The sequence below is a fragment of the Girardinichthys multiradiatus genome, chromosome 14 (genome assembly GCF_021462225.1).
Source record: "Girardinichthys multiradiatus isolate DD_20200921_A chromosome 14, DD_fGirMul_XY1, whole genome shotgun sequence".
In the NCBI taxonomy this organism is placed as follows: Eukaryota; Metazoa; Chordata; class Actinopteri; order Cyprinodontiformes; family Goodeidae; genus Girardinichthys; species Girardinichthys multiradiatus.
The window spans coordinates 35,481,473-35,493,868 of NC_061807.1; the positions used below are offsets into that span (position 1 = coordinate 35,481,473).

At 43.2% G+C, this 12,396-nt stretch overlaps 1 protein-coding gene across 1 annotated transcript in view; it reads right to left on the reverse strand.

Annotated features, from left to right (window-relative positions):
- si:ch211-200p22.4 (phosphatidylinositol-binding clathrin assembly protein) overlaps nt 1-12,396 on the reverse strand; it is a 99,308-nt gene that overhangs the window by 66,051 nt on the left and 20,861 nt on the right. Inside the window, exon 2 of the mRNA XM_047386989.1 lies at nt 3,062-3,204. Coding sequence (XP_047242945.1) covers nt 3,062-3,204 — 143 coding nt within the window. The remainder of the gene's footprint in view (nt 1-3,061; nt 3,205-12,396) is intronic.

The window sequence follows — 12,396 nt, forward strand, 5'->3', positions numbered from 1 at the left end:
GAAGGCAGAAATATTCCGTGCTTAGCTTTTACATCAAACTCCACCATGAGCCGTTTGAGGTGAACACGGTGTTTTTTTCTTTGTTAAAATTATCTTTACTTCCATGAGGGGCCATCAGAGGGAAGTATGAAGTCTATTGACCTCAATTCCAATAGTCTGCTGTTTTAAAGTTTACTGCCGGCTTTCTCTCTGCCTCGACAATAATGGATGCTCTGGCTGCGAGGCACCTGGCCCCTCTGAGCCTGGGTCAGCACCGCCGTCCTGACAGGCCTGATGAGAACATGCCTGCGTTCCGCCGTGGCCTGAATCATCACTTACTGGGGCCTGGAACAGAAACGCGCCAGCTGCAGTATAGCGAGGTTGCGTTTGTAGCGTGAGATTTTCAATTACTGCACTGCACACTTAGTTAGCTCCTACATTTAATAAGTGAGCAGCACATATTGGCAATGAAATACTGCATTTTAAATGTGTGTGGCACCTGAATTATTAATGCTTACATGGCCCGTGCCTTTAATTTATAGAACAAGATTATAGCACTGCACAATATACAGTTCATATTCAAAGCTTTGCTTATCTACCTTCTACAGGCCAAGTAAAGGAATAACAACCCACATCAACAGTGCAGCAGTTTCAGCTGCAAATGTGAATACTTGATGCATTACTTTAAAATCACCATCTTATCGTGAAAGATAAATCATTAAATTGTAACAATAATCTACATTAAGAGAAAATGATCCCAACTATTTCTGGTAACGCAGATTAGCCATTAACTGTCACAACTCAATCGGGACAGTAGGACACAGCGATTATCAGCTGCCGGCTGCTAACACTGAAGAAGGCAATTAGCATAGTGCTGCAATCAGGGTGAAGGCACAGTGCGACACACAACCAAAAGGTTCAATCTGCAGTGATGATTCAGAGAGAAATCAGCCAACAGTTTGGGAATACCTCTGAGCTACTTCCTGCTGTGCTGCAGTGACCTACTTAGCATGATTTCATTTATCAAAAAGGTTGCAGAAAATCCACAGTCTGAGCAATCCTTTTCTGGGAAGGAGACAGCTCCCAATGCCATGTCCCTGTCAGCCCTTGGCCTATCTATATGTCTCATCTCTGAAGGCTCCGCTTGGACTCTAGAGGATCTGAACCAGCACCAACACAACATCTGAGTTTGTCAAATCCACCGTTCTGGAAAAAAAGGCTTGAAAGCAGTGGCTGTTTGGTCTAAAGTTAGATCAGCTGCAATAATCTCATACTCGGCTCTTCCTCTTTTCAGGAAATGTATGTTAGCGCAACAAACATAGAACCATCAAAAGGAAGTGTTACGCAATGCCGACTCGAGTGGACCCCGTCTGAAAAAGGGAAGGAATGCTTCTCTAAATTGGAGGAAATTAAAAGGAATGTGCAACAGGAAGTGTTGGTGTTTGGATGTGTTTGATTAGTGTAGAGAGTAGTTTGGCAACTTGATCATGTTGAGTTTGTAGTGTTTTAGTTTTATTTGTAATGTTCACATGAGTAAAATGATCCCGGTTAAAACCTCACATCAAAAATGAGGTTTAGAATTGCATAATGCATCAGGGTTTACAGCCATTAAACCTCTTATTTTCATCAGATTGGCACAACTGATAGCTGTGGTGTGTCCACACCCACTCTTTGGGGAAACCAACTCACATCAAATTTAACCAATATAAACAACAAACCTAAACTAAAAAGGAAAGGGCAACTGTATTTGCTTAAAAGTATCAGTATCCCTCTGTTCTGATTTGTTTCACCACTAAGGCTGTGTGTTCACAGAAACTTTACTTTGTTGTTCTGCTTAAGTGTGTGGAACACAGAGGGGATGTTCCAACTGGTCTTGAGCTCCAATGTTGAAAGTCACCATAAAAAGCCACGGACCTTGTTAACGGTATGAAGATTTTAAAGAGTTAAAGTTTTACAAAGCCTAAACGTTTTCATCGTAACATTGCTACAGTTGGAAGACCAGAGAAAGTACCGCAGTGACCAGAGTTTTCACCAGGCTGTATGGAGCATAGACTGACATGGCACTGCCCTGACCCCAACCACAGCTGAACACTGCTTGTCAGCTGGCTCCAAGACTGCTGCACTCTTCTCTCAATTACAAGAAAGACAAATTTGGATGTTTTAAAATATTTCCAACCACAAATCAACGTAGACTGACAAGGTGGGACGGAAACTACAAGCTGCATGTCTATTCAGCAGCGGACTGCAGGCTAGCTATGCACGGAGAGCCTGACTAGTTAACCAGCTAGTATTGACTGTTTTCCAGGGATCTCTTTAAATTTGAAGGGGGGGGGGGGGGTGATTGTATTTTTGTTTTGTTTTTTTGTTTCCTTTATTTCACTTGCAGGATTTTCCCAGAAAACAAAGGATGGTGACGAAAGAAAGCTTCATCAACAACCACTAAGCAGTAAAAGCTATTGCGGCAGATCTGCCTTATTGTACGAGCTAAACTTCAGTCACATCATTTTATTTTAGGCTGTTTCCTAAAGCTAAGGGGAATTTCAATGCAGTAATACACCGAAAACAGAAGAGAGGATGTGTAAATATAAATGACTGATCACCAGGTTTAGTTCAGTGGTTTTACATCTAGTGAGTTACACTGTCAAATAAGTAAAGACCATCAGATTATAGAGAAGGTTCTTTTTTTATTTCTAGTAATGTTTTTGTAAAGCAAATTCATTTGCTTAATCATCTGCTTCCATCCTTGTCTCACCATCTTCCCTCCAGCTGGTACTAAGCCCGCTAATTTCTCTGCACTCCAGAGCCCTTTCAATCACTCCAAGCTTCATGTCCGACGTGTACATCCTCAATACGTCCGCATGCTTTCTCAATCCCTCACACATCAGTCTCCCTCTGATCAAACCGATGATGTGGACATGAATAAAACATTCAAATGTGTTTGTATTTATGAACATGCCAGACAGAGTTGAGTAATAACGGTGCTTATTGATGTAGTCTGCACAGACGGCACTGGCGGGGTTTTCATGCATAGAGATGAGTGTGCGTGCGTGCGCGCGTGTGTGTGTGTGTGTGTGTCCCGTACCTCGTTGCCGTACATCATGAGGTGGTGGGTGGTAATGAGGGCTTTGAAGACCACCACCCAGCTTGAGTTGGCTGTTCGCTCGAAAAGAGTGTCTGCCAGCTGGGGAATGTTCACGTTCATCTCATTGGTGCAGTGGATCAGATCTGCAGAGCACACACATATATAAAACAAAAAACATGTTGTTTAACAGCAGAACAAAAAATATTATAATATACAATAATATACTTGCTCAAGAAAAATTGCAATTACTGTTTCAGGAGCCCAACAAGATTCAGACAGAAATCTAAAACAACACTCGACTTTAAGCCAAGAAAGAAGCCTTCTTCTGACTTGGTGTTGCTCCATTTCTCACACAGTCCCCTGGAGAAGTGCTATCAGAAGTTCAGGTTTCAGTCATTTACAGACCATGGAAGAAAAAAACAAATTCAACTTTGTGGTCCAAAAATGTCTGTCTATAAAACTGGCACCCTGAGACATCAGAGACAAGTGGTGGTCTATAAGATCCTATATGTTCTAACACTGACAGGTGACTTCTATTTCACCTGTTACAGTCTGTAATGCGTCATTATTATTTAATCTTCGGTGCTGCTTTAGTTAATATAAATTTTTTTTTTAAACTAGAAAGCTACCTTACTAATATATGTGAAAAAAGCAGGAAAAGTCAGGTAGAAAACATCAGTTATGGGGCCTATTACCTGAACTGGTGCTGGGTTGAACTCAAACAGAGACGTGTTGGACATGACCTGCCTACTATTTTGTATTAACACACATTAAAGCATGATCTGTATGATAAATGAACAGCGAAACTGGCTGGTGACCAGAATCTGTGAATTTTCAGCTTGGCTCACACCGACCAGTGACTACCCGTTCAGAAACCCAATGGTTTGATGTTTTCCTGATCAGTGAGTGCAACCAGGTTGTAATAATAACACTCTTCGGTGTGGATGCTGTTTGTTTCCCAGTGATGAAGAATCAAGGTTGGCTATTTTTAGTAGCAGTGTGGTGTTTAAAATGAAACAAGAGGAAGCACAGAAGCTGTAACTCATACGCTACTTTGATGGAAAAGTCTGCAACAGAGAGCAGAAACTGAAAAAAGGAAAAACAGGCAGATGATGATGCTTTATATATCAAATACCCTCAATTTTCACAATGTTTGCCCTATAGCTCGACTCAAGTCCAAATATTTTTGTACAGGCTAAGGTGCTGATGTGCAGATTGTAAAGTCCTGAGTACTAATAGCTGCTAAAATCTAGCTAAAGCAGTGACAGGAAGGCTGAATGATTACAGCAAAGCCACTTGGCTTTATTCTTTTGAGCTTTCAACCTCTCTCTGTTATTCAACATTTACAAATGCCTTGAAGAGATCTCACAGTTAAGAATCTACATTTTCAGCAGTAAACATACAGAGACAGTTGGTTTGGTAAACCTAACCAAGCTAATTGTTGATATAGGATGCTAAAGAGCATTTAAAAGTGGAATCATTCTGTCTGTTTAAAAATGATAGTAAAATAACAGTTTTGAATGCTGATCTATTACCTTCCTGCCATGTAATGAAAACAAATTAGACTCCTTCAACTCTTGGACAACTACTAACAGCAGCTGATTCAGTTCAACAACACACGATTTATACTGCATGTAGTCCTGGGGGCGAAACAACGCACCAAGTTCAGAAATAAGCCAGCTTGAACTTTGACAGTATGTGGTGGAAATTACAAACACAAGTGATACTTCAAGGTGTGCAGAAACTCTTGGCTCCTTTAAACCGCAAATGAAAACATTGTTTACTGTAGCTTTTAATCTAAGACTATTACTAAGAGATCACTGCTGAGTGACTGAAATATGTGACTGTTGATAAGATTAAAATTTGAAATTTGCATTTTGACTTTTTGATGAAAAGCTTTTATGTGGTACCGGTGGCCAGCGGGCTGGGGCGCCCCCGGGGTTTGGGGGTGGGGTGGGCGGGGTGCCTGGTGCTGCCGTGGCCTTCTTCCACTGCTTCCTTCTGTGGTTCTGGCCCATGGTCGGGCGCCGGTCTGTGGCTGGCGGTCGGGGCGGTGAGGGGGGGTGTCATGGAGGGTCTGCAGCCTGTGGGGTGGAGGGGTGGTATCCACTTCCTGGGGGGACCACCTCCTGGGTCCGAGGGCTGGTTGCCCCTTGGGGGTACCGGCGCCTGGACCTGGGAGTATAGAGTATGCATGGAGAGTGTGAGTGAGTGTATGACGTCCATTGTTGTTTGTCTTTACGTTGGGTGCAAGTGATTTTATGTGTATGCACGAGGGTGGGAGTGGGTGATTGTGACTTTGAGTGCCTGTTTTTTGGGGGGTTTTTTTGTTTTGTTTTTTGTGACAGGTTGGGTCTTGGACTGCTCCCCTCTCCTGGATCAGCTTAGGCGGGCCTATTTCCTCCCCGCCACACTACCTGCCGGCGGTTGGAGTCTCTGCCCGCTGGTGTACTTGTGGTTCTCGGTGTCCAGGGCCGGGTGCTTTCGTGTGTGCTGGCTCACTCCCGGTGGCTGCTTGCCGGGGCCTGGCCCCCTGGGCTCTGTCGGGCCTCTGCTTGGGGGGTGGTGTGTCCTGGGGTCTTGGGTCTCTAGGTCCATGGCTGGATCTGCTCGGGCGTGGACGGCTGCCGGCGGGCTCGTCGCTGCAGCTCCCTGGGGTTTCTGCATTGTCACTGCTGGGTGGCTCCCCTGGGACTCTCCACTGCTCTTCTCTGGGGGGATTGAGGTAGTCCCGGGGGTGGTTCTCCTGGGGTTCCTGTGCTTTGCAGGGCCTTTGGATGTCTGTGGCTCGGATCTCCTCAGTGTCTCCCCGGGGACCACGGGGCAGGTCGGTGGGTCCTCACACTCGCTATTGCATATTTTTGTGGAGAAACCTTGTATACAAAAGCGCATCCACACTCATACTCACAGGTGTTAAGCTTCAGGTGTTGACAGATACACAGATGTTCTATATTGGGCTGCACCTCTCACTAAGTACATTTTACATTCCTAAATACCGTGTACTATTTTGTTAAAAAAAAAAAAAAACAGCTGCAGGTGTATAAGCAAGCAGGGTGTAATCTTTTATTCTCTTCATCCTTCTTTCTCTCCTCCACTCTTTCCTCCTTTTCTCCCCTTTTTCCCTTTTGCCCCGTCTCTCTCTTTTTCAAGATTCTGTTTTCCTTTTCATTTCAGTCTCCGTGTCCGTAACAATTGAAATATTCCCAAAGAAGTTTATAATAAAGTTTATTTTATAAATATCAAGCAGAGCTTTAAAGCATTAGCTGTGATGCTCTGCTTGTGAAAGTAAATCTGTTGGGCAATTTCTTGGCACTCAGGCAACAATTCTGAGCGATACTCTGCCGGACCGGACATGGTAAAATAAATAAATGAATAAAACAAAACAAAATAAAATAAAAAAAGAAAAGCTTTTATGTGGTTGACGTATTAAGATCTCTTAACCAGAGATAAAAGATTTTTGTTTCTTAAGTATTGTGAAGCACTTTGGATTTCTTTATGAATGAATGGAGCTATTCAAATAAACTTGTCTAGATTTTAAGTTCTGTCCCTTTTAAGATAAATGCTGGATATTACACCTTAAAATTAGGAAATAAACCCTCTTCCTCGGAGTTTGTGAGAAACGGACATGCTCTTAATAAATTTTAGATTTAAACCGGTTATAACCCTTGTAGCTGATTGCTTGTTTCTAGATTATAAATCATTTCTTAAGCAAACAGCTTGTAGATTAATATGCAGTGTTGGCCTTTGTTAGTCAATTTCTGTTTGTTTATATCCTTTTTATTGCTTAGTTAAATCGGTAGAGAAGAAATATTAGTGAATTAATACAGCAGATTCTTGATTTTAGTGATTAGCTCCCGTTGTTTTCATCATCTTTGGTTTGACATTACATACATTTTAAGTCCTCAGAAATGTATAGAAATCTCCCATTTCTTTTTGTATGGAAAAGGTTGCTCCCTGGAAGATAAGGGATTCATCATTTAACTTTCCAGGGAGCAGGAGAGGTTGTGGAACTGGCTGATATGGCTACAGCTGACTGATAACTGCACACAAACTGGAGCTTTATGCTTTTCAACTATTCTTGGTTGTTTTGCACTTTAGCCCTAAAAACTGTGCAAGCCTCACAGCTGCGTCCAATCAGCTCAGTGCATGTCGATTATGGTATGAAAGGAAGTATCATAACACTGGTTTTTAGAAACTTTTAAAATGACAATAAAAGACTCTCGGGTAAACTACTTTCTGCAGTAGTACATACAAGGGTTGGACAATGAAACTGAAACACCTGGTTTTAGACCACAATAATTTATTAGTATGGTGTAGGGCCTCCTTTTGCGGCCAATACAGCGTCAATTCATCTTGGGAATAACATATACAAGTCCTGCACAGTGGTCAGAGGGATTTTAAGCCATTCTTCTTGCAGGATAGTGGCCAGGTCACTACGTGATACTGGTGGAGGAAAACGTTTCCTGACTCGCTCCTCCAAAACACCCCAAAGTGGCTCAATAATATTTAGATCTGGTGACTGTGCAGGCCATGGGAGATGTTCAACTTCACTTTCATGTTCATCAAACCAATCTTTCACCTGTCTTGCTGTGTGTATTGGTGCATTGTCATCCTGATACACGGTACCGCCTTCAGGATACAATGTTTGAACCATTGGATGCACATGGTCCTCAAGAATGGTTCGGTAGTCCTTGGCAGTGACGCGCCCATCTAGCACAAGTATTGGGCCAAGGGAATGCCATGATATGGCAGCCCAAACCATCACTGATCTACCCCCATGCTTCACTCTGGGCATGCAACAGTCTGGGTGGTACGCTTCTTTGGGGCTTCTCCACACCGTAACTCTCCCGGATGTGGGAAAAACAGTAAAGGTGGACTCATCAGAGAACAATCTTGGGCTGTGGACATGTTTCACATTGTCCACAGCCCAAGATTTGCGCTCCTTGCACCATTGAAACCGACGTTTGGCATTGGCATGAGTGACCAGAGGTGTGGCTATAGCAGCCCAGCTGTGTATAGTGACCCTGTGGAGCTCCCGACGGACAGTTCTGGTGGAAACAGGAGAGTTGAGGTGCACATTTAATTCTGCCGTGATTTGGGCAGCCGTGGTTTTATGTTTTTTGGATACAATCCGGGTTAGCACCCGAACATCCCTTTCAGACAGCTTTTTCTTGCGTCCACAGTTAATCCAGTTGGATGTGGTTCGTCCTTCTTGGTGGTATGCTGACATTACCTTGGATACCGTGGCTCTTGATACATCACAAAGACTTGCTGTCTTGGTCACAGATGCGCCAGCAAGAGGGGCACCAACAATTTGTCCTCTTTTGAACTCTGGTATGTCACCCATAATGTTGTGTGCATTTCAATATTTTGAGCAAAACTGTGCTCATACCCTGCTAATTGAACCTTCACACTCTGCTCTTACTGGTGCAATGTGCAATTAATGAAGACTGGCTACCAGGCTGGTCCAATTTAGCCATAAAACCTCCCACACTAAAATGACAGGTGTTTCAGTTTCATTGTCCAACCCCTGTATGTGCACAACGAATACGAACAAAACCCTGAGAAAGTGACACACACCAAGGGACAGAGGCGGATCACTCTAATAAGATCTTAAATAAATCTATATTTTTACAAAGCAAGTTGTTCTGCATGGTTGGAATAAAGCTTATTAGATTATATATTAGAACTTTAAAGAAAAGAGCACGAGTTTATACACTGAAAACTGGAGCTCCGCTGATGAACTAGATTTTCCTCCACATTCAGTCAACCACCAAGGCTACTGAGGAAAACTAGCCTTTTGGCTAACTCGGGGTTGTTCACAATAAACTACTTTACTAAGGTAAGTTGTCCCTTTTAAATAAGCACAATGAATTCGAACCCGATCTGTATTATTAGTAGCCATGTTGAATGAGAGTGGGTGAAACGACCTGTTCTGTACCTCTCTTCCCCAGAGGATGTGCTGAGGGCAGCAGGAGAGCACCGAGGACTTCAACAGGTTCTCTGTGATGCAGAAATTAGCGGGATCCAACAGACCTCAGCTTTTGCACTTATGGACAAACTCACTCAGTTTCTCAACCCAATCAGTTTCTTGATACATAAAAATATTTGTTCATAACATTCCATTTGCATTGTGCACATCCCTCATCAACAACCAACTCCATGTAAATCCATTTTAAGTAATACTCCAAGAGCCCCAAAACTGAAAGTGTTTTCTTTTTCTTCCAGAGAGACTTTTCTTGTAGATTAGTCACGGGAAATGAGCTCCTTTCAGGTTTCTATTTATATCACTGTAAAAGAATTTGCAGCATGACGAGCTTGTATTAATTCACACTGCAGGTCCCATTCAGCTCCTGCACACTGCAATGCAAACACTGTAATAATATTGTACAGTCCCATTGATGGAACAGGGCCCTATCACTGCCCTCGGCATGGCCAACTTCACAGCAGTGAAGGCAAAAATAACACTGAACCTGTTTACTGCTGGATGCCATATGCTGTCATTCAACTAACTCTTCTAAAAACAGGAACCTTTTTTATACAGTGTTGTGCAAAAGTTTTTATATCCATTCAACGTTCCAGATTTTGTCATCAAATTTAATGAGTTTCTTTGGGATTTTAAGTGATACTCCAACACAAAGTGGTGAGAATCTGAGAAGCTTTATTACTCAATACATGCATATGTATTCAGCCTCCCTTGTTAAATATGTTTACCCCCACAGCATGATGCTGCCACCACCATGTTTTACAGTGGGTATTGGTGTGTACTGTACACAGCATTTTGCAAGCCAAAAAGTTACATTTTGGTCTGATCACACAGAGATATTTATTGAGCTCCATCCATCCAACAGCTTTCCTTTTGCCACTCTTCCATAAAGTCTGAATTTGTGGACTGCACAGCTAGTAGTCTCCCACCTGAGCTGTGAATCTCTCCGAATCCTCTAGAGTTACCATTGGGCTCCTGGCTGTCTCTGATTATTGATCTCCTTGCAGAACCTGTGTGATTAAGTGGACAGGCCTGTACTGGTAGGTTAGCAGTTGTGCCACACCCTTTCCATTTTTCGGTGACGTTCAAAAATTGAAAATGATTTTAAAACCCTAAACCTGTTTTTAATTTCCCCAAATTAAATTATACTCAGGTGAACTAGGTGGTTCTGAAGGTAATTGGTTTCTAATCGATTTTAATTGGATAGAAGATTTAATATCATTGCTTCCCATTTTCAGTTTACATATTAAGTTTTTCGAAACTTGAGAGCCAGTAGAATTTGACCTATTCATAAAAAGGTCAGAATAAGTTAGTAATTGCCATTTTGTCAAGTTTAAGGAAGAGTCAGACTCCTTTACTTTCTTCTCCCAGTGTTTGCTAGACCGTCAACATGCAGCAGATGAAAAAAAACCTCTTTAACTTGTACTTGATCTCAGGGCAAACAATGCGATCTGACCAGAGAGCAACAGCCTGGCTGCCTCTCACTGTTCTCCCCTTTAATGGAGATCGATCTGAGCCGACGCATGTTCAGGTCCCCCAGCTTATTATAAGGATTCAGTGTCTCCACTCGCCACATGCAGGTAACGCAGTGAGTCTCTCAAGCGCAAACATCAATACAGACACACACAAATTGATCATTCACATCAGGTCAGCTTTTCTTTTGGTTCCAATCTCTTCTGTGGAGTCCTTCCCTTCCTTTCATATCTCTCCGTCTCTTTTTGTGCACCTCCTCTTTTCCCACAGCCTTTTGTTCTTCTCCACAGGACATTACGAGCTGCCGGCTCCCACACCTGGTAACCACAGAAGCAGTTTCTCATTAGGCTGCTGAGGCAAGGAGGCTCCTGACTGAGGGCTTCGTCTTCATAATCAGGTGTGAGTTGCCCTTTCATTCCCTCGCTCGCTCTCTGCATTGTCTGGTTCAAACACTCAGCAGACGCCCCGGTCCAGTATTGTTCCTAATCGTTCACTCAACATGGCACTTTTCTTTTAACATACACACATCAGGAGGTGGCCCACTCAGTCGATACAAATGAGGCTAAAGCAATGTAACAAAGGTGTGTCACAGTGCAGCCCGTCCATTTACCTGCAGTAAGTGGTTAGCCTGTCAAAGCGTTTAGCTGCTAACCGAGTGCATGTGAATTTCAAATGTTCACATTTAAACAACTCACTTCCCAAAACTGGCCTTTTTCTCTCCTTCCCTTTCTCTTAATCTTCTGCTATTCCTTCTTTTAAGCATTTCTTCTATCTGTCCGTCTGGGCTTGGTTTTTCTCAAAGCTCATGTTTTTTCATTAGGTCTGGAGTGGTGTTGCAGAGAGAGGGAGAGACAGTACTAAGAGTAAGGCTGATTAGCTCCACAGGGACACTGGTGCACTAGTGTGTATGTGTGCTGGCGCGATAATGTAAAGAGGGTACGTGTGCCGACTTAATCAGACGGAGTGGAAAGTATTAGATGCCACTGATCCTGGACCTGGGGGGAGAGAGGGGAAAAAAATGGGGGGAAGTAAAGGCAACTGAGGCACAGAAACGGCCCAGAGAGAGGAGTCGAACAGAACAGAATAAGGTGGGGATGATGCAAAGAGGGGGGTTAACAAAAATGAGATGTGTGACCACGAGTGGAGGAGATGAGAGGAGATGATGAGCCATGTGAAACATGAGTGTCTCTTCCTCTGGACAATTTGCAGGAATCTGCACCCACAGCTCCACTAGCCTCACTTCGCCTCCACTCATCACCTTCAAACAGTCGAAAGCAGAAACACTGACGAGGAGCTCATCTTACTTCTACTGCACCTCTAGCAGCTAATCCAAGAGAATAAATACATAGCAACATCGATCCTCAGTCTGACCAGGCTAATTGGTGCCTGCGGGTTCGCCAGTAATTAGTCAACAGAGAGCTGGGGCCGTGCATTGATGAGAAATGTATACAATATAAACAATCCAACTCTGATGGGAGTCTCAAAGCCAATCAAAGGGTGTTCTTTATTCCACATGAAAAGTTGATTGTGTTACACAGTTTAATTACCCCCTTTACTCCGATACCTCTAAAGAAAACCCAGTGCAACCGATTGCCTTAAATCACATAATTATTGAATAGAGCCCACCCAGGTTTTGTGGAGGCCTCAGAGGTTTGCCCCAAAACATTAATGAACAAACAGCATCATGCCCCCCATGGAGAAAGGAGAAAGTCGTGGAGAACTTTAAAGTAGAGTTGGGTTGTACAACTATATCCTGAGCTTTGGACATCCCACAGAGCTCTGTTAACCCCATCCTAGAAAGGAACAACAACAAACCTACCAAGACATGGCCGTCCAACTGAACCGACAGGCTGGGCAAGGTAAGCAGTAATCAAAG